This window comes from Ylistrum balloti, unplaced genomic scaffold (assembly GCF_031769215.1).
Source record: "Ylistrum balloti isolate Yb309-2 unplaced genomic scaffold, AGI_CSIRO_Ybal_v1 Utg369668, whole genome shotgun sequence".
NCBI lineage: Eukaryota > Metazoa > Mollusca > Bivalvia > Pectinida > Pectinidae > Ylistrum > Ylistrum balloti.
Window position 1 is genome coordinate 2509459 of NW_026781915.1, and position 23402 is coordinate 2532860.

At 36.3% G+C, this 23402-nt stretch overlaps 2 protein-coding genes across 3 annotated transcripts; one reads left to right on the top strand and one right to left on the bottom strand.

Annotated features, from left to right (window-relative positions):
- Window positions 1-6385: 6385 nt before the first annotated feature.
- Window positions 6386-12884, bottom strand: LOC132561156 (F-box only protein 32-like). Of its 2 annotated transcripts, XM_060225885.1 has the most exons (8): window positions 12727-12884; window positions 11118-11217; window positions 9786-9878; window positions 9266-9359; window positions 8777-8946; window positions 7771-8036; window positions 7252-7324; window positions 6386-6939 (listed from the first exon to the last, which is right to left on the bottom strand). In XM_060225885.1, the coding sequence occupies exons 1-8, from the start codon at window positions 12852-12854 to the stop codon at window positions 6853-6855; spliced, it is 1011 nt and encodes a 336-aa protein (XP_060081868.1). In that variant the 5' UTR covers window positions 12855-12884; the 3' UTR covers window positions 6386-6852. The 2 variants fall into 2 exon arrangements, with proteins under 2 accessions (XP_060081868.1, XP_060081875.1); XM_060225892.1 differs by lacking the exon at window positions 6386-6939 and having other exon boundaries at window positions 7296-7354.
- A 3445-nt stretch (window positions 12885-16329) lies between these two features.
- On the top strand, window positions 16330-21592 carry LOC132561532 (uncharacterized). Its single transcript, XM_060226237.1, has 3 exons — window positions 16330-16397; window positions 18206-18418; window positions 18610-21592. Exons 1-3 carry the CDS (start codon window positions 16330-16332, stop codon window positions 18929-18931), a joined length of 603 nt encoding a protein of 200 aa, XP_060082220.1. The 3' UTR covers window positions 18932-21592.
- Window positions 21593-23402: the final 1810 nt, after the last annotated feature.

The following is a 23402-nucleotide window of genomic DNA, read 5'->3' on the forward strand; positions in this document are numbered from 1 at the left end:
TACGATATAATTATTGTGATGTCACGTGTATTGTGTATCAGAACAGAATCAAATACAACTTATTTATAACCGTATTTTCAGATGTCAGAATTATAATCGTATTCCTAAAAATATTGTTATATGTATAGGTATCCACGGCACGACATTAATTTTCATGATTCAAACGGGTTTACTTCTTATACCAAGTCTGATGCATCTGAATCTGGACTCTCTTAATGTAACCAGATCTTGGCTGGAAATTGGTGATGAATACTTATGAGTCTGAAAGCTGTATACTTCTAGAGGAGGAAGTTTTCCTTTGGTAACATTAGTGCAACTGATAAGATAAATTGAATCGGCTGTACTTTGATTCAGGTTAAGTTAGGTCAGGAAATCATTTACTGTTAGTCAAATGGATGGTTATTTTCATTTATTTCAATAAACGCTATACAATCATACTACTAACTTTGTGCATTAAATAGGCAAAACACTTGTATTACGAAGTATTGAAAATACACTTTCATTGATAATAACGGAGACTCGTTTCACGTGTATATAAATGTTTGTAGGTATTTTATTGATCTATTTATGCATTAATTTTGTAATGGCATATATAACTTGTTATATTACTGTACTATATCGTTAAAAGTTGAATAAAGTTGTAAGAGAAGTCGATTTTTCCGTTTCTCTGTCACCGCTAGAATTCGAAGCTGGGACCTCTGACTTTCTAGTCTTGTGGCTAGTATCAACCAGGGTTAAGAAGTCCCCCTCAGACGTCCAGGGGTTACAACGATGCTTTTAAGACGTGGCTACGTATTATTACCGATTCCTTCAGGGACGCCAATTTATCACAGGACACGAGTGTCCTAGTGAATATATAATGTATAATGACCTCTGTTACAAAGTGTTAGCTAAAGCGTTTTAGGTTTTCTTTTTAGTTACAAGGCTACGTTTTCGAAATATATTTGAATTCCAGTCGTACCAATCTCAGAAAGGTTTGAGTGCCGATGTCAGTTAAGATAGATTTAAAACAAAAAATCTCTGATAATATTCTAACGTTGTCTGATATTAAGATGCCTCTCGTTAAGAATCTTCACTATCTTACAAAAATTCGAAAACGAACGTCATTAAAAAAATCATGTTTTTTGTTTAAAGGGCCACTGCTTAAAACATTTTGTCATTGTGTTGTCATTCATCCATAATCGGTACTCCAGGGATTACATTCACTATCGAAGTAGTTTGATTGGTCTACAGTGGGTTGTAAGAGAAAACCTTACCGATCACAAACGTAACCCATGGAGTATCGAGGGTGTTATTTAATGTCCATTCCACTACCAGCCTCTCTACCAAAACCTGTGTCCTAATCAGCAGAATTGCCAAAACCTAAATTATAAATAATTCTTCTTCATATTTGAATATACAACAAACAATTAAATTCTTTTAAAACCAACATTTAATAAAGATATACAATGTATGAATCAAACCCATCAATAAGTCTTACACTCTGGATTCAATCTCAACATCTCGTGCCATGTTATTTACAAACACGAAATCACAAGATCGCATTTCGTAAAAGACGAAAGTATGTACGCTTTACATACATAGCACACTGAAAGCAAAATAATTATTATTTAAAAATGTGCCTTATTGATAATTGACTACGTATATTGAGTTTGCATTGTCAGTTACATCGTTTTGTAAGTTACTCTTGATTGTTTGCAAAGAAAACTAACAAGCAAAATAACAATTTAAGCATACAAGTGTTCAATTTTGAACTGAACGGTTTCGTAAATACTTGGTCGTTTAAAACACATGTGATGTGGTTATAATAAACCACTCGATTGATGCAGGACCAAGCAATGCATAAACAAGAGTCCTAAGGGCCTGAACGGTCACTTGAGTGACAATGGTTCTTGTAACATGTCATAGAAATGATCTTGTTAAAAATCTAATATAAGTTTAACTATATTATACACATAATGCAAATGTAAATTGTGTATACATTTACTGCTGTCCCATGCTATGGCTTCTAACCAAGTTTGAAATAAAAGAAATTTCACTCTAGATTTGAGTTTTCCTGTATAAAATCTTCTACCCAGGAACAGTAGAACATCTTTAAAATTTCAGTCAATTTGACCACTTTAGGCACCGCCCATCAGCCCCTGTGAGTCAGTCAATATCAATTTTCCTATATTAACTATAGTAAAATTTACCTCCTTCCCAAGGGGAAATGTGAGACCTCCAAGGGTCATGAAATTTACAATTTTGGAAAAGCATCTGAAGGTGTTTCAATCCATGAAAAGTAATCGATGCTCCCCTACCTGGGATTTGAGAAGATTTTTGAAGTTTCCATCGATTTGACCACTTTTGGCCCCGCCCCTCAGGCCCCTAGGGTTAGAAGACCATATAATTTACAATCTTGGTGGGACTTACCCAATGGACGACATTTGTAAAATTTTATTGAAATCAGTTCAGGAGTTTTCCAGAAGAATTCGACAATTTAAACATTTCACAACGCACGACGAGGGACAAAAGGGGATCTCAATAAACTTTGTCTCAGGTGACCTAAAAATTTATCATGCATTGAACATTTACTTCCTGTCTGTGATAACAAAGTTGTAATATATAGTTCCACATCAAGATCCTAAATTTTATGTTAGCCATGGTTAGCATTCTAAACTATGGCCAGAATATTAGCTCAATACAGACATCGACGGTTTGCTGAAGTCATAGCACAAGGCAGGTACTCATACCATGCAATATATTTACTAATGCATAAAACGTATGTTATGATGTGTTAAAACACCGTCATGCATACACCTTTATCATGTTAACATATGAAATTCTCTCTGACAACAGATACGTAATGATAACTACTAGTAATCTGAAAGCAGCAACAAAATACGAAAATGTCTGTGGTGGACGTTGTGATATACATACTACTCTCTCACACACACCGTGTTTTCCTCCTTTGAACGTTCGATAGTGTCCTAAATGATTGGTATTGTAATCATCACCCAGTCACATCTAAAATATAAGCATTTTCCACCAATAAATTAACGTAACTCAATCCTTACACGCTAAAGTGAGCCAATAAGTTAAGTAGATAATAACATGCCACATGACAACAGCCAATATTGACATCAAATAAAGTCAATTATCTCCACTGCGAGACAAATAACAATGAACGTCAACATGTCAACCTTCATGGAATTATAACATCGAATCAGTCTAACGTTTTCAAACAGTACATATATGATTACACATTATATCAATGTAGCTCAATAATTCAACCTGAGCTTTTACAGCTCATTATCACATAAGAAGAAGACAAAACAGGCAGAAGTACCAATTTTCACCTTTTCTAAAATACTCCTTACAGTAACTTACTGATAATTTCTTAATGTTTCCAAGTTTGCAATATTTCACAACACCATCCAAACCCGAATTGAGACATTTTATAAATGTGTAATTAACCATTGCCAGTGAAGTGATATGATTATCTGTATTGCGATACAACCTTTTTGAAACGATTATTAAAATTAAAATCAAAATCATAAAAACTTATTCCATATGCTTCATTTTAAAAGATTATACATTCAAAGTCAAATAAATGAGATTCCAACATAAACAGATTATTATATGAAAACCTTTTGTACAACATTCAAAAGTATTAAAAATTTATCTGACAAACTTATAACGCTTTTAACAGCGCCAAAGGAACGAAAAAATATCACGATATAACACTATATAATTGTATATACAGAAATAAAAATCAATTCTGTTATAACTGTGCATATAATTGTTATGAGATGACATTTTTATCAATGCTCATATTGACCAATATACCTGATACCAGTTAATCACTAATAAATAATAAATCTATTTTTGTACATTCAAATTATCAACAATGATAAAAATGAACAGCTACTCGCCGTAGAAAACACAAAACACATAATTGGATGTTGAAACAACACTATGTTCACAAATATATCTTGTTCATTCTTTGAGTTGTGATAAATCATATCAGAGCTGTTGTAGAACAACATAACTCGCCTCACAAATGATTGTCAATAGACACTAAAATCATAGTCCAAATATAACCAAAAGCAGATTTTTTTCTGAAGTTCGTTTAGCCCTATTCAATACCTAAAACCTGATACCACTAACCCATCCTCAATACAATTACAAAGTGGTGTAATGTGATCTTATAAGCCCTTCTTACAAGTTCTTGATATTTTACTGAACTTAAAGAATAAAGTTCAAATTATGTCCAAAAGGCAAGATGAAAATTCTGATACAACTTATCATACACGAAGGCATACGCTGCAACCATATGAACATGTTTGTATTAATGACTACCAATACAACGTGAACAAACCATTTCACCATTTCAATCTGCGATATGTAAAGTAACCTTTCAGGTCAATTCACAACAACGTTCAAACGAGACCAAATCGGAATAGGAACCGCGGAGTCAAGCAAGAAATAAAGTAGTTGGATAGTTGAAATATATCTGATGTACATTATTTTCATGACTGTGATTTTGTTAAAGTGTGTCACTGAAAAAGAAATGTTGTCCATGAAGAACACAATACATCAGTGTTATGTATTCAACGATTATCCGGTCGGTCTACAAATCACTAGATCTAAACAAAATATATAAAATAAGTCACAAAAACGCTATTAAACTGCTATAAACATACGAACAACACTTTAATGATTACAATTGATCTGCATTGAAATTGCTTAATAAAAACGAAAATATGGAATGGCAGAAATATTACCCATAAATAAAATGAATAATGAAATCAACTTTGGGGAAAATGCATGCATTTCACTATATTAGTTACAGGTACGGCTCCTTTATCAATATGTATCCTCGAATGCTAATTTCCCCTGTTCTGTAGGAGATGTCTACAAACCGAACAACGATCATATACAACCAAACAGTTCTGTAGGAGATGTCTACAAACCGTACAACGATCATATACAACCAAACAGTTCTGTAGGAGATGTCTACAAACCGAACAACGATCATAAACAACCAAACAGTTCTGTAGGAGATGTTAACAAACTGAACAACGATCATATACAACCAAACAGTTCTGTAGGAGATGTTTACAAACCGTACAACGATCATATCACACTAAGCAGTTCTGTATGATATGTCTACAAACCGTACAACAATCATATCACACTTAGCAGTTCTGTAGATGTCTACAAACCGTACAACGGTCATATCACAGTAAGCAGTCCTGTAGATTTCTACAAACCGTACAACGATCATATCACACTAAGCAGTCCTGTAGATTTCTACAAACCGTACAACGATCATATCAATCTAAGCAGTTCTGTAGATGTCTACAAACCGTGCAACGATCATATACAACCAAACAGTTCTGTACGAGATGTCTTCAAACCGAACAACTATCATATACAACCAAACAGTTCTGTAGGAGATGTTTACAAACCGAACAACGATCATATACAACCAAACAGTTCTGTACGAGATGTCTTCAAACCGAACAACGATAATATACAACCAACCAGTTCTGTAGGAGATGTTTACAAACCGTACAACGATCATATCACACTTAGCAGTTCTGTATGATATGTCTACAAACCGTACAACGATCATATCACACTTAGCAGTTCTGTAGATGTCTACAAACCGTACAACGATCATATCACACTAAGCAGTCCTGTAGATGTCTACAAACCGTACAACGATCATATCACACTAAGCAGTCCTGTAGATGTCTACAAACCGTACAACGATCATATCACACTTAGCAATTTTGTAGGATATGTCTTCCAACCGTATAACGACCACATCAATACAATCTAAGCAGTTATGTAGGAGATGTCTAAAAACCGCACAATATCACAGGATTAAAAATAATGACCAAGTAAACAATGGACTATGTACAGTGCATCATGAAACACAGGTAATGATCTACAATGGCAGTATAAATAAAGGCATTAAAAAAAGATATTTTTAATTTCCTAAAATAATTTCCCGTATTTTCCGAACTTTTGTGACTTATTTAACAATGATCACTTGCATTCATAAGAACAAGTTTTTCAAGGATTCACCAAAATACTGAGACGGGTCATACATAAGCAGCAACACTTTTGACGTAATGTTTCATCTTGTGTACGTTACTTTATACATCAATCGTTGTTATTTCTGTGTGGGAATAGTGATCATTCATTGTTCGGATATAACTTAAACAGATCTATCATTACCTCCTGATATAATGAAATTGAAATTCGCAAAAATCATCCTCAATTTGATCCAAATCATATTTACAATTAATTTATCATGTACGTTTAATATTCTCATTTGAGCAACATAAATAAATCGTTACTGTTATTAATGCAGTTGTATCTTTCGAGCAAATTAAAAGGTGTATAAAATTTACTATAAAAGTCTAAAAATTTAATGGATGCTTAAATAAAAAGGACAAAGTGAAAAAATAACATTTAGCCATATCAGCTATGTCGAGATTCTTTTTCTTTTAAAGGTCGTTTTACAAATAAGAAAACGCACTTAAAATATAAATATCATACGATTTACAAAAATACGTTCAGAAACGGCATTACCAAATAAAGTGGGTCATGATAAAGAACTGCAGATAACAATACAAATATAATTTATCAGTAACTAACAGGTTCGAAGATGAACCGTTAACAAATCGTGATGACCAGATACATCAAAACAATGCAAGTTTGTATCACTGTTTGCTGTAACAAAAATTTCGTAAGCGTGATAAGATGAACACTCTTGGTGAAAAGTGAGTTGAACTTAGATAAACCGTTACATTGTCAGTAAAATGTTGTGTAATTTTTACACTGCTCTTGACCTGTTTAGATGGAGAACAGATTCAGGAAGACTTCCGGTGAAAGTGGAGAGGACTTAGGTTCCTTGTCACTGATGCATGGGTGACCGATTGACTGCAAGAGAGGAAGATGTCAATGAAAAATTACATCTGGTTTTAAACCTTAATCTTACAACACATGTCTGTGGGATCTACAAAGAAAATAATGGCGACCATCGTGCAGATAGTCCTTCATAAAAAAAAATGCATATCATCTCTGCACTTATTGTATATGTTTTGACGAAAAAGAATGCTTATGTTTACAAATAAAAATATTTCAATGCAACTAAGCAGTTTGGTCCATCTGAATGCTAACAGAACCTGCTTCTCGTTCTTCTAAAATGGACAATGAGCTTATCTATGATCAGAAGTCTCAAATATAACCAACCTGCCAGAATAGATTATCACAGTGGTTACAAATGGCCAGGGTGTCTGCATACACGTCCTTCTTACCAAATCGTCTGTGTTAGGAAAAGAATAAGAGACAAACCCTATTAAAAGAGGTTGAACAATAATGTAATTGCACAGTTTAAAATATACAGATGTATTTGACATTCTTCTGAAATTATCAGACTGAATGGTGGCGCAGTACACCTCTCTGTCTAGATTTTAACATTTTTTTTTCGATCATTTTGGATTTTCCTCAGTTGCTACCTAGGTTTTAAAAAGTGGCCTGTAGCATCACTGACGAGTCCAATAAGGACAACACATTTATATGATGCAGTTCAATTCTTTATTTCTCACTAATGCATCGAATTCTTAATTGTATTAAATTACAAAATAACGTCTTAATGTGTGCTTGTGAATAATAACACCGAAACCTTACTCACATCAGTATAAAGCCTGAAGGTATTCTTGCATGCATTTCAACTTAGAGATATAATTTGATTATGTTGCCAATACTTACTTAACACAGCGTTTATATATGTACTTCCAATCAACACAGCGCTGTCCTGTCTCCATCTCTTTAGGAAGGAAAGTAATGAGCTGGCGGTCGCTGAAGTGGAAGAAGCAGAGTTGTTTCCAGAGAGAGTTTTCCTCTGCTATGATGAGGTTGGATGATGACGTCATGCCTGTGTGAAGGATGTCGGTGTGATCTGAAAGGCGTTGGAGGATACAACGTACACAGTCCTGAGGCAGGTCCTGGAACATTGCCATTCCGTCATCGGCTCTCTATAAAAAGTAAGGAGTGTCAACAATATAAAAACAACACATACAGAAGAGCGTCAAAATATAGAGATACAATATACAGTGTCTCTATATAAAGCTTAAGAAAGTCGACATTCGAATAAAACAACAACGAGACCTAATACCGAACAAAGGAATGGTCCTTGTGGCACACAACAACTCCTGGACAGTAAGCTTTTCATTCGCCACAACTGAAACCTCGTGTATACTGCATCACACTATCGACGATCTAGTGAATATTATTAACACTGAAATCGACTTTTTTCTGTCTTTATTTCAACCTGTCAAAAAAGGACCCGACTTCTTCCACTGAATTCGAAGTTCTATCAGTTCCGTGTTAATTGACCAACAGTATAACTTTCATTTTTTTACACAAAATAGATCACGTGATGTGATCTTCCAGCTATCACACTTATACTTTATAGTAGTAACATTGGCAAACAGTACCTTTTCAACAAGAACGTGTTTCCCTAAAGATTAGCGCTAGTTAGATTAATATAATTTTTTTAATATGACCTGAACACTTGTTGTTTGTTTATATTTACATACGCTGTGATGGCAGCAATGCTCTTATAACTTATTATTATGTTTCTGTTTATGTTTCTAAAGATAATAATACCAGGAGAAAAAATAAACAACACTGTTGTCATTTTTTATTTATTTATTTTTTTTTTTTTAATTTTTTATGATTCAGGGAGTCGAGAGAAACAAGTATCTATACATACCTGTTCAACTTTATATCTGTCCAGTTTGGCGAGCATTTTGTGTACACCCTGTAAGTGTCTGTGCCACAAACTCTCGCTCCCTATGTGACAGTACTGTCCCTCATTCAATGTGCACATTGTGCTGTTGACAAGGTCGCGCGTACGAGCCACATTAGTTTTAGTTTTTAGCACTACAAACACAAAGAATTTCACTAAGACTCTTTTTCTAATATTTTAGTATATTATAAAATAAATGGTGGTACTGATTTTGTTCTTATTCTTGTCAATCTTACTCCAACACAATAATATATTGAACTACCAATCATCATTCATCAGACACATACAACTATTATTTCCTGATCTGTATGGTAGGACTTTGCCATTGTTGTAACTAATCTCAACACAGACTGGTTATAATGAATGTGTATTCCTTCTATAGTTAGAATTAACGTAAAATGATCCTGGTTGTAATTGATTTACATACAAATGATATTAGTAATAATAACTCACCCTGATTGACCATTTCGTCAAGTATGTTGATAATACGTTTTTGTGATGTGCCACTCATGTTTGTCAACTTTCCGCAAAGCAGGATCTGTAGTACCTACATCGCAATTAAAGTAGATATTCAGTAGGTTTTTTAGTGTAAGTTAATTTGTTTCCAAACATGATGAGTTAAGTAAACAATAATAAGCTTCATAGAAATCCTCAGTTAGAAAATTGTGATTGATAAGAGATATCAGATGTCACTGTAAAATGTTTTTCTCAAGATAATAATGTTCCTTACATTACGAAATATCTTTATCTTTTCAGTATTATCATACGTCTATTAACTTCATAACATTTAAAGACCCTACATGTATAATGTTAATATTTTTCTATAAGAATTTTTCATTACACAAACGGGATTGATAGAGGGGGGAATTCTACATATAGGGTAAGTGTTACTTAGTTCATTTCACGTGTTTTTAAGTTTCCTCTACTACATGGCCTTTTAGCGTTTCAGTGGACTAGTAATGCTAATGCTAACCTTACACACATAGTTAAACCTCCTGATATCCTTCACGGCTCCGGACATGTCGAGATGGACGAAAGCTTCGCTCAAACTCGTAAGGATCTTCCTCTGTAAATGTCAAATGATGACAATAATACATAGTAAACTGGAATGTATGGTTACTTTTGGAGGACACTGGATTGCGTAGGGAAGTCAGGTTACCTTAGGAGGGCACTGGATTGCGTAGGGAAGTCAGGTTACCTTAGGAGAACACCGGATTGTGTAGGGAAGTCAGGTTACTTTTGGAGAACACCGGATTGTGTCGGGTAGTCTGGTTACTTTTGGAGAACACCAGATTGTGTAGGGTAGTCAGGTTACTTTTTGAGAACACCAGATTGTGTAGGCTAGTCGGTTTGATTTTAGAAGGCATCAGATTGTGTAGGGTAGTCAGGTTACTTTTTGAGAACACCAGATTGTGTAGGGAAGTCAGGTTACTTTTTGAGAACACCAGAATGTGTAGGGTTGTCGGTTTGATTTCGGAGGACATCAGATTGTGTAGGGTAGTCAGGTTGCCTTTAGAGTGAAGTGGTTTTTATGAATTAAGTTTGTATAATCAGCAGTTTCTTACAATTCTTCGACACGTCTACTTTGTACTCATTTTTTAAATTTTTTTGAACTGGCGCAAACGTTGTTTCACTATAATGTTTTGAAAAAGCTATAGATTGTATCTTTAATAGCATTGCCTTTTGCTGTGCCGGTTTGTCAAAAGTGATCCAATTAACCTGTAGCATAATTTTCCTTTTATCAATTCCATTCTACTACTTCCATAAGAAGTAATGAATTAGCACATAAAAACATCAACAAAACCTTTATTCGGCATAATTCCATGATGTCACAATCTTTCAACTACATTGGGAAATAATTCATGATATATGTCAACCCTTCGCGTTTTTTCACAATTCCGGAATTTTTTTAACTACATGTAAAACTCGGTTATAAAATTGAACGTCGTGAGAAATCTACGGCGTACAGTAGACTGCTATTGTGTGTTTAGGTAGAATGGAATTATGGCTTTGTAATTTATAAAAGCAGGCATTTAAAGTGTGATACTGATTTGTCGGACTGAACTAGTAATCGGGGATAATATGATTAGTAAACTTGGGATTTCAGGTTCTTAACGGAACACACGTTGGTGGGTTGTAGGATTTTCCGTCTCTCAGATTCCTTCTGCTGCCGGGCATAGTCTCGGCGTTGTCAGTGTTCTGACGACGTCGGAAAACACCTGCATCTTTTTTTTTTTTTTTTTAACACATCACCAGGAGAGGGGAAGTAACTCGTACGTACTTAGCCTTATTTCGTGTGTCTTACCTCCCTTGAAGTGGTTTTGACGTAGTGAATGTAAGGCTGGTGATGTTTGCACCAGTCATTATCTTTGGTGTGAAACTCTGTCATGGTCAGTCGTATCAATCTGAAATTTTAAGCAAGGTATCAAATTTATTATCCGTTCGTCTTATCATTAACTGAATTGCTAACGATTTAAAATAAACAAGCAAAAGGAAAATCAATGAAATAGCTTTCTGTAACAGAAATACCACTCTTTTAGCCATTCAGGTTGATAAAATCGTTCCAACAAATTCTGATGTAAGGTTACAAACTTTGTCTAACTGAGGTAATGCATCCTTCACATTTATCCCGCAAAAATAAATGTTTCAAACAAACAACACAAAATTTAGATACTTATAAATAATAATCAAAGGATCTTGTGAATTTTATTTATAAATTCATTTACTTATTTGAAAACTAATTTTATCGTCCCAACAAGAAATTTGACTATGCCTTGTTGTTATATAGTAGTACCTCTTTTAACATATTTTTTCATGTGTTTTAGGTGAACTACGTAATTAATGCTAAAAGAGGATAAACTTTAGATGATTTCCCCAAACAAAGAAACATATATAATGCATTCCTAACAAAGAAGCTACCAGACCGATGAACCCCGTTACCTCTCTTTGTTTATCTTCAGCGGTAACGTGTCTACACCAACACTAACCATACAAACCACAAATAGGGCTTACTTCAAACTGAGCTACACGTGTAGACTACAGGAAATGTATGCGCAACACTGGGCGTCGAGTGCATTGTTACATTTTACTCAAAGTACAATGCATGTTCAAAAACGAAAATATGCCATCTGATACGTTTACAAAAGAATCTATAACTGGGGCATGAATCAAGATATTAACATATTTCGTAAAAGCAATCACTTCTTTCCGGCTTTATTCTTCTAATAAAAGTACATAATCTGAAGAAATTGATAATCGATAACAATTTTTGTACATAACTGTATATCATGCCTCACAAGAAAGGCATTGTGTGTCACCCAGTGCACCTGTTACACTGTAGTTAGCTACATGGAATGCATTAGTCCATGAAATGACAGGAGTGGAACCTGACGTTAATCAATGGTTACTCGCTTTAATACAAACATAAAGAGACAATCATCTTGCAATAAAGACATAATAAAGTAGCTGTGAAAATTTTACTGATACACAAAATCTACTTAATTTTATCATTAAAACTTGAACCAGACTCATAATTTAAGGATATGTTGTGTTTGAATTGACTACTTAGCATTTATCCTGGTGGCTAGCTATGAGCTGCTGCGTCATTTCAATCTACGCACACAAGTTATATATTACATAATCAAGTGTTGAAATCATGATTCGGAAACGTGACCAGCTGTCGAAGATAATCGATAAAATTATGCAAGCTTTTTCATTCAGGTCACTGACATTGCGATGCACGATTTCAGTTATATTACGCTCTGTTTCTCTTAACACATACGTGTGTACGTATTTCACACTTACAATGACATCGTGAATATATATAGATACATGCATGCGTATGGTAGCTATTCATATACATGAAGCGTGATCCATAAGAGCCACAACTGGCTTTGGTACTAAGAATAAAATACCTTGCAATGATGTTTTCGTTCAAACTTTCGAACACCTTGATCCTCCATAGCTTCAGTTTTTCCCATCCATTGTGTGTCTTGACCCACTCGTCCCCGTTGGATCTCCAATCTCGTCCTAGATACGGCATATTGCCCCGAATTAAATCTTATTGCACTAGCTTTGTCCTTTGTTTTGATTTTGCGCAACTGTTTACGTTTTGCAGGAAGTGTATCAGAATTCTTCGCGGAGACGACATTATAGGTCACTGATTGGCTAGCGAGAATATTGGGACATGTTTGATTGGTTCGTTGCGTTTCGATGTTAATGCCACATGGCAGGTCACATGGTTTTGTTTACATCGATCAGCTGAGAGGTTTGAGAAGGCTTACCACTGACTTTACTTCGCAGTTTTCATGTTATGACGCATTTGCATGCCTAAGCCCTGGATTTCACCTAGTTTTCTTAACAAGAAGGGTCGTCAGCATACCACAATATCTAAATGTTAAAATAGAATAAGTAGACACATACATGGATGCACACATATCTAATGTCAAATTAATGACATTTTAACACATAATCATCGAAAAATCGTACATCAACAAATTCTCATGGTAAAGTATTTTGGGTAAAAAAAGTAGGACATTTTTTGTATCAGTTTCAATATAACTACACGTACTCCTCAAGGACATTTCGATCTTTATCAGCTAGTTTTAATATTTTTTCGTTCTCCCTACTTGTACAATAACGACAACGTTTTAAACTTTTTAAGTGTACTGTAATTGTGTCACGGTTTTCTGTTCAAAATCAAATCTTCATTCACTCAAAGAACAAGCAGTGTAGATCTCTACTATCAAATTATTGCTGGTATAATCCAATAGACTCACCCTGTTTCATTTCAACAAATCTAATACAAACATATACGTGCATTAACATTGTTGCTACATGGTATGAACATACATTGTGTTACAGTACATGAGTAATGTAACGCCAGCTTGCCTCTTCAAGTATTCAAGTGCATGATTTTTTTTATATATATATTTAGGAAAACATACTTATATATAGCAACATTTGGTCTTGTAAATGCTTCATATTTGACTTAATAAGAGACAACTGGTGACATGATCTGCCTAATGCGGTTAAGTATCAAAATCTATCTGACAAGGAAATACTGGGATTTCCTCACTGTAATGAAATTGATATTATTGACGTCGGAAATCTTTTTCCTCGCTATCTATTCACTGGAAAACTGTCTTGCCATAATTTGTTTAGTATGTAGGTTGCCAGGTTATGCGGTGATCATGCTCCTCTCCGGAAAAACGGTTAATTAATGGGGAAAACTAAAATAAGAAAGATACCGTTTAGTAAAGATAGTAAGTAAAGATACGTACATATGGTTTATACTTTTTACATCATGACGTATCACATGACTACCATAACATGGGAAGGCATGGAATATTTGTGTGATATGTGTGACTAAGTATCAAAGCGAGTATCATATATTCATCAAAGACGTGTCCAAGTATTACAGCATCAGACTTTGGACCCCGGTGCCAGAGATACGATGCGCGTGGTTCGATATCCATAGTCGGTGCGACCACTTTCTCAAGAAACTGTGTTTATGGATCTCGACCTGTACTGTCGTGGTCGTGTCCTTGAGCAAGACTATTTACCCAGATGCTTTGGGCAACATACGACGGGATTCCCGCATACTGTTCAGTGAGATACTGCCTACTACGAGAAGGCCACAATTCAAAAGAAATCCACCAAGCAAACCCAGTATCACAGCAGTTACAGACGTACATGCATTAAAATAACATAATACAAAAAAGACGTGCCCCAGTATTCAGATGCGACTACATTCCTTTATAAGAGTCTGCTTGTAAACACGCTCTCCTTGCCAAATAGATGTGCGCCGTACGTTTTCCCTTATAGATGTAAGGCTACACATATCTTACACGGCAAGTAAGTATAATGTACCACGAAATTCGTTAGGCTAGAACAGTGTCTGGTTTGGCAAACATCCAACTAATCTCTGTTGTTCATTCCCTTTTGACCAGCTGTTGATAGAATGGCTAGGAATTGAAAACCTGATGACAACGACGACGTTTTCAGTCGATGATAGTAACATCCTCGTTTATTCCGTCGCATCACACTATATCCGTCACACTATGCATAAGCCAATTTTATTATTCTATACATTATTTCCATTTGTTCCCCTTGTGTACTGGGAAAAGATGGCTGTTTAGATATATATACATCTCTGTTTTCAGTAAACACTCTATTTGAGAATCTGATAACAAAATAATGAATTGATCTAAACCATGATTAGACGCAACACCTTGTCAACCTCAATATACTTAACGAAAATGGACTTATCTTAAGTACGCTTTCCTAAGACACGTAAACATAAATGATTAATTCTCATAGCAATGTACTCAGAGACGAAACAGAAAGGGACTGTATTTAAATCTGTAAAAGGGTATCGAAAGTAAACTGATGATGATAGCGAAACACGGAGCACCGTACTCGGAAAATGCACAGAAAATGTGTCAAGGGTGTAGCTGTGACGTGTGTAGATAAACCACAACACGTGACACACTTACCTAAAAATTCTACAGGTAAACATTAAGTTAACAATGCTGCATTGTCACTTAACACTTAACCTTGTATCGTATGCCATGGCATGCAGTTTGTTTGACATAATGAATTTATAATTGAATTTTAATAGCAGATGTCATATAACAAAGATTTTAATTTGAACTTGTCAACCTTTGACCATTTGCATCGCATCTAGGTCAATAGTTAGGACCTCCTTACGGTCTAAAATACAGCACACTATCCAAGGTCGGTCATCTACCGACAAACTAGCTGGTAGGTGACGCCGTACCCGGCACAAACATCATTTCCTTACAGGATAGAGGACGTGTGTACAGTCTCTCGTTAAATTCTCAGATACAAGTAAGTCTTTCATACTGTTTGTGCTATGGCAATTGTTGATATCATATTTTCCACTACAGTAAACAAAATCTCTACTAACAGGAGATGAGGTCAACAGACTTCGAACATACTATCATGTCGATTAAAGACGTTTGAAATACGGTGGTTACATGGGAAGAGAGCAATGAGTACATAAGTGTAAAAGGTACAGGTAGGTACAGGTAGATACAGGTGAGAAATGTTACATGTGAGGCACGGTACGTGTGATAGATGGAAGAGGTGATAAATCTAAAAAAAAAAAAAATGGAGAGGTGTGAGACATGGTACAGACGAGAGACGGTACGGGTGATGGATGGTCAAATAAGGGAAGTAATGAATACAGGTGAGACATGGTTCAGGTTAATGGGATACAGGTGAGCAATAGTTACAGGTAAAAAATAGATACTCGTGGGAGATGGTACAGGTGAGAATGGTGAAGAGATTTACGTGAGAGACAGATACATGTGAGACGGATACAGGTGAGTGATTTCACTGATGAATGACAGATACAGGTGATTTGGTGGTTCAAAAGAGAAAGTAACACAGGTGAAAGGCGGATACAGCTGAGCGATTGATGCAAGTGACTGATGTAACAGATTGGTGGTAGATTAATACAGTTTACCGTTAAGAAGTGGTAAAAGTGCGAAATGGATATTGGTGAGAAATGGTACGGAGATATGATACAGGCGAAGAATGCAACACAAATGCCCTATAGGTGAGAGATAGAACAGAGAGGAGGTACAGATTGGTATGTGTGAGAGACGGTATATATTAGAGAGAGACGATGCAGGTAATATATGGGTACATGTGGGGAATGGTACAGACGAGAGATGGTGAGGAGAATCAAAGGGGATTTATTCTGAGGGGATATAGGAAAGAGATCGATACAGGCGAGTGATAAGTACCCGTTAGTTTTATAATGTATGTCTTTAAAGATTCATATTGTGGTTTTATATTTAATATTAATGTCTTTGTCGAACCTCGATGTTCGACAATAAAACAAATAGTAAGTGTACGACTATAAACGTTGAAATATAAACCTTCGAAGGATTTATTACAGGACTAGATATGTCTTATTTATGCTATATACGGGTGCAATTGTCACGAACAAGCATTTGTTACGAAAACAATGTTATTCTTGTTAATGAAAACATTAATACGTCGTGTGTACGTGATGGGGTTGGTTACGAATAGATAAGTCACATATTGTTCCAAAGTACAATGTGTAATCTGTTCACGTGATAAGAGAAGCGCCCGGGTGACGTACACCTTTTAATAATATGCATAAGATAAGCTTGTGACGGAGCACTTCATCCAAAAAGTATTGTTTCAAGCGGTATGATACAGTGATTATATGGATATAAGTCACAAGCAAATATTCGTCGACCTGGTGTGTAATAAAAATAAGTATAATTTAACTCCTGTTTATGTCGTCGAGATCTTTTTATATTGACAACGAGACTGATGTATCGCAAAGATATACAGCGATGCGCGGTTTTGTTTTGTTTTGTTTGTTTTTGTTTTATTTATTTTTTTTTCTAAAATTGCAACAGAAAAATACAATACAGTACAATCAAGGAATTCGCCAATAATGATTAGGATTACCCAAGGATTCGTCAAAAACAAATTACTTACAAAAAAACGAGAAATCACGTATGTTCACTGACCACTTGTTACAATTACTCTTTATCTCGGAAATTACTTAAAATCAATTAAATAGAATCGGCTTGAGCTGATTTGAGATTCACCAACGGAATGATAGATTAGATGTATTCAAACGAATGCTCTTTATTCTGGGCCTACATTTGACGTTTTTCGATCACTTTGGATTTTCCTCAGTCGCCTCCTAGGTTTAAAAATTAGACCCTTAACATTACTGACGAGACTTGCAAGCTAAAAAAAGAGCTGTATGGCGCAGTTCAATTCATTATTTGACTCTGCTATATTTGATTCTAATAATTAAATTGTGTTACATGTTGCTATATACATAATATGCGTCTTTTGTATAATCTTAATAAGGCATTAACATAAAGAGAAGTTACATGATTTAGAGTGATTCTTTTGATCTTGTTCCAGGAGAAAGCACTAAAATGCGGGGCCCCGGCCCTTTGCTGGTCGTGTGGCTAGCCGCCATTCTCGTTGCATCTGCGTGCGGTCAACTCTGCACCCGTCCACCAATATGGCGGACGGAGAACGGCACGAGTCCCATGCAGGAAACGGAAGGCAACGTACGAGTGGTGGCTCTACTAAAGGCCAGCTGAGGATTTTGTGTACAGGTTGCCACAGCGTAAGTATCAAAAACTTTCACGGATAAAACTCGCAGGACTTTGAGAACTTACAGCTCATGGCATTGTGATGTATCTACATATAATCGCTTTAATGTTATTCTAGTATTTCTACTTGATAAGATGAAAAACATAGCGCCATATGTAAACACAATTTCTACAAAATACCTTGCATGTCTGATCAGGTCTGTGCTAATTTTAGGATTTATTTATAATCATAAATTTATTTTTGTTTTAGACTCGAACGCATCCGGTCCAAGTTCGAACGCCGTGGCATAACTGGAATCAAATTCATGATTGTCAATATGAACTTGGACGAGGCACGACAGCAAGTCCAGAATCTTAAAAATGTCGTTAACGAGGTGGAAATTCCGATATATCAGGACAACGATGAGTTACAAATTTGGAGAACACTCGGCGGAGACAAAGACTACCTCTACATTTATGACGGGTAAACCTATCTATGATGGCAGACAAATACACTTTTTTACTGAAAATTCACAAATGGCATTTTCACATTTCAGATCAGCCTAATAGTATCATCAAGTTTTGTTTGTTTGGATTTTGTTTTTACAAATGCATGGATATATGAAATGAATCATATAAGCGTACTTTCTATAGAAATTTTTCATTTACTTACAGGTGTGGAATGCACAGATACCTACTGACGTCAGCCGACATATTGGACCGTGTGCAAAGTTCCATAGATAGGCGCCTTATCAAGCGTCGCATACGCCAGGTAAAACGACGCGATCGGTGCGCCCGGCAATGTCGCAGGTACAGGCGGCGCTTGATGTCGGCGGAGGACATGGACCGGATGCAGGGACACCAACCACATGTTATATCTATGTCACGTCAAAGGAACTCCGATTCCGATGCAAATCGGACACCTGCGTGTATGGAGCGTAACTGCCGAGGACAGAACAATCCACAAAGCAGACACAGATTGATTCATCGGATGTGACGTCACATGTTGAGACGAGGCCTTCTGGGAGAATCGACACAGTCTTGATTGTGTCCACGCAACTTCCGGGATGTATGTACGTGCACACGTTATCGTCAGTCAGGTAGAATGCGTTTCTGCGCATGCTCTGAAATCACGCCTTCCATTAACGTGCGTTGTATGTGATATAACTGTAACGAGTTTACTAACGGACATGACGTAGAAATTCCACTTGTCCGACCGTCTTGACGACTGTTGACCAGCTGACACTGTAATAGCGACAATAACCTCCAGTCAGCAACATGTCAGTGACCAACAGGACAATCGACTGACATTGCTACACCATCATCAGTCTCCTGATCTTGTGATGGAGGTGTCTGCGTATGACAAGGAATTAACGAGTCGTGTATGTGACGGGCGACCGACATGGGAACGTCATGAGAATGTCATTTAGACGCGACGTCATGTTTTTGACCTAGGGACGCATCACACGGTGATATGTGACACTGCCAGACAACGTCAACCGGCGTCAGCGAGAACTCCTGACAGTGACACGGACAACAGAGTGGTCGGAGTAGCGACAGTGTTGTCTGAGAATGACAACACACGACCGGAAACTGTCATTGAAATTGCGAGGTTTCCAGCAATGGAAACCTTCAGTGACAATGACCAATAGGTCGGACTCCAACTGCTGTTGTCCACTGACGAACCGGAAGTGACACCGGAAGTAGATGACATTGACCAACAACCGCCACGGCTGGAAAGACTTGAGAATGCATATCAGGTAGGAACGGTGACCATAGTTCGTGCATGTGAGGCACAGACCAACAGCCGTGTGGATGACAGTCATTGACATCTGATATGGCATCCGACATCGTCTGACAGTGCGACAGACAGAATAATACGACGGAAATGTGAGCTTGACAGAGTCTGTCCGGTCATCCGGATGGAACCTGACAATGTCACTCTATCAGCACAGACTGACAATGACAAGGTCTTACTACAGACGGGAACATTTGACAAGAAACTGGGGTCGTGGGCGCACCCATTTGACCTTGACAACAACAATGACGGTGACCCGTTTCCGCGTGACAATGACGAAGCAGCCGGAATGGGAAGTCACTCTGACTTTGACAGTCAGCTGGACGCAACTGACAGTGCTCAGGGTCGCATTTAGGGTAGAAAGGAAACCAAAATTAAGACACCAATTTCAATTTTTTACTGATGCTTACAAAAACGCTAAATGACATCAGCAATTATTTGGCGTTTTCTAATTCATATATATAACCTTAATGCTAAAACAAAATATCATTTCTCCAAATACAACTTTTAACATACATCAATTGGTAAGAAAAAAGCGAAGTTCAAGAAATGCTACCCCATGCTACTGACCGGGACAATATATATACCATATCAATGGTTTCATGAACGAGTTGGTCATACAATGGATAGCCTACATGACGGCACTTGGACAAAACCCAGAAGGTATCCAATGTTCAGATAATTTGGCTGACCAGTTGACCAAAGCCCTGACATGACACTATTGATATTGACAAGAGAATGAATCTATGACATGAAACTGGTATTACACTGTATTGAACATTGTACTGCTGAGGTGTGAATAAGGAAGGAAGTGGTGAGTATGTGCTGCTAAAATAAATGTATCTTGTTATTTGTACTATGTTTATTAACAATTGTTTGTAAAACAAACAGAAAACAATGCATATATGTGCATCTGCAATCTCTGTGTCGCTTCTGCGATTACATCTTCGAAATCCAGAATAATTTACACATCATCTCAGCGCCTTTGGAAAGTGACAAGATGATATCACAGTAGGCCAATTAATCGATTCGAGAAATGCAAACAAAACGTCCATTAAGATTACAGGAATGCTTACTTCCCTTACTTTTCAGGCCCGTTTACCAAGACACATTCCGAGAATTACAGAAAATAGTCCAATAGACATCCTGAATTTCGAAGATGTTTAACCCCTCCATCGGGGTCATCCATTTATATAATTTATAGTTAGCCATTATAAATAATATGTTTAAAATGTTAATAGGCTAGCAACAAAGAACCCGTGAGCAAAACGCATTTTAAGAAGAGAATACGTGTACTTGAAAATAACATTCCAATAAAATATTCGCATTGTAAATTAGATTGAGTAAATTGCGAAACTTCAACATTGCTGTTTTGCACATGTTTTGTTTGTGACTAGCCCTCATCAAGCCCCTGTGTTCAGTGTAATCGAGTAAAACATAATTGTGAACGAGAAAACTATATTTGTGTTAACTTATCATTCCCTGTCAGTCTTTAAATAGTGTTACCGCCACAATAAATTAGCCATTTAGGTAGAATGTATTTCTATACTCTATTATTTGGATATGTATTTGGGAAGATTGCAACAACAGATGTAGAATTCTAGCTCACAAGCACCTGTGTCAGAGAGAGTGTGTTTGAGGGAGAGACGTATCGGTAATAATGGTCGGTATGATACACGTGTTCGTCGACCTGTGACGACCCGCCATAAAGCTAGGGATAGAAGTGGTGGAGTCTGAGGGACTCTAGTCGACCGGTGTATCCTTACGACCACTGTGTGTAAGGAGATTAACACTTCCTTCCTTGTTCAGTACTAATGTGAAAAAAATGTTATGAATAATAATAAAAATGATAATAACATACATTCATGTGTTTTTTCTGTCGTATGAGTGAAATAACCGGAGTCTGAAATGTAATAAGCTGAAACGATATTCAGGACTTGGCCGCGTGTAACTACTGTAGGAACACGAGCTGGCAGCAACCATTACAAAATGTTTTTTTAATGATTTATGTTTAGAAACATATCTGGTATGGAGTATATACACTTTACTTATGCATTTTGAAGCCTTTCTAAAACCTACCTCGTTCCAAAGTGAAGGGATGTATACTTGTTGATCTAAACTCTTTCCAAAACTTGACCCAAAAAACCTTTAAATTGGGTTATAGATAAAAGACACGTTTTATTCTGTAAGTCCAAAAGAAGGAGATCATTAACTGTCTTAACATTAAATCAAGACCAAAAATGACTGTATGCGTTAAATAGAAGAAAGGTAGGCATATCACAGATACCTCAAGCTGGACGATGACGCGGACGGTGAACAACATTAGCTGACAGTTTGCGATAACCTCAGAGCTAAAAAAATATATATGTATATATACACTGCAGTATTGTTTCTCCGTATTTTCAAATGTTAATATTGAAGACCTTTAATGTAAATATTTGAATTCCCTAAGATAAAATGTCGTATATAAAATATTCCAGAGCAGCAGAATTTTTAAAAAATGCTTCTAGCCCTAAACGGTCACGAGTTCTATAGTTGTCGTTCTTATCATATACCATAGAAATTGTCTCATTGACAAAGTAAGATTACTTGAACTACATTGTACATAGCACAAATACAAAATACAACATTATCTGTTATCCCATGCTAATAATTCTAACCAAATTTGCATTATTTCCAATGGAAATGAATGTTCTTCGACGCCATACCCCCTAGAGGGCATTAAGACACTTAATCCATAAAGAACATTTGATTCTATCATATCTCGGTCTTGAGAAGAAGACTTTTGAAATTTGAGCCAATTTGACACCATTTGGTAATGACCATCGCCCCATTGTCAATATGTACATCAAACTGTCACCCGAAACTTATTATTTTTACCAAATATGAATTATTAGCAATGCAAATTCAACAACTTATGCTCAGAAATGTAACTCGTCTATATAAACCATATTAAACTTTACCTCCTGTTGGACCCTGGATTCATGAAAATCGCTCATTTGATAAAGCACCTAAAGACCCTTCTGTCAATGGAAAGTATTGAATCATACCCCATCTGGTTCTTGAGATCTGAAATTTCAGTGAATTTGATCCCCTTTGCCTTGCACAACTGGTCCCTTGGAAGTGGATAATTAACATTTAGCCATGAATGGGCTTTACAAAATTCCATAAAAACAGGTTCAAGTTTTTTTTAGAAGTTGAAAATGTCACTTGCTAAGGACAAATGACTCCCGACACTGTACAAAAGACAATTGGAAAAGGTCACTTAGACACTTTGTCTTAAGATGATATAGAAACTGGATCTTAAACGTTCTGTGCAATGACTATAGTAAAAGCCAAGGAAAACTCTGTAGCATGAACATATTCACATTTTCATGTAGGACTGTTAGAGAAATAGCTGCATGTATCTATTATTAACATTGGGAAACACCTGCTTGTGCCATTTCCTATATATTATGAGGGATTTAGCCCCTTGAAAGGCTCCTGGATTAAGCCTAGTGGTCTGTCTTGTTTCACCTTTTCATGTGTATGTGGTTACAGTGATTATTAGATCATTCAATTGTCTAAAGAATATCACTAACCTGGGAGTCAATCAAACTTAATTTATAACAAATACAATAACATTACCTGGGTTTCATTTCTCACCAAAAATAGCAAAAGAAGAAGTAAG

Bases quoted from the DNA above. Each gene is read 5' to 3' on its own strand.
- LOC132561532 (XM_060226237.1), top strand. From the start codon at position 16,330: ATGGATATTGGTGAGAAATGGTACGGAGATATGATACAGGCGAAGAAT. The intron at 16,398-18,205 runs GTGAGAGATAGA...TTTTTGTTTTAG, and splicing joins GCAACACAAATGCCCTATAG to ACTCGAACGCATCCGGTCCA. The intron at 18,419-18,609 runs GTAAACCTATCT...ATTTACTTACAG, and splicing joins TACCTCTACATTTATGACGG to GTGTGGAATGCACAGATACC.
- LOC132561156 (XM_060225885.1), bottom strand. From the start codon at position 12,854: ATGCCGTATCTAGGACGAGATTGGAGATCCAACGGGGACGAGTGGGTC. The intron at 9,879-11,117 runs GTAAGACACACG...TGACATTTACAG, and splicing joins TCAAAACCACTTCAAGGGAG to AGGAAGATCCTTACGAGTTT. The intron at 8,947-9,265 runs GTGAGTTATTAT...TTGTGTTTGTAG, and splicing joins TGACGAAATGGTCAATCAGG to TGCTAAAAACTAAAACTAAT.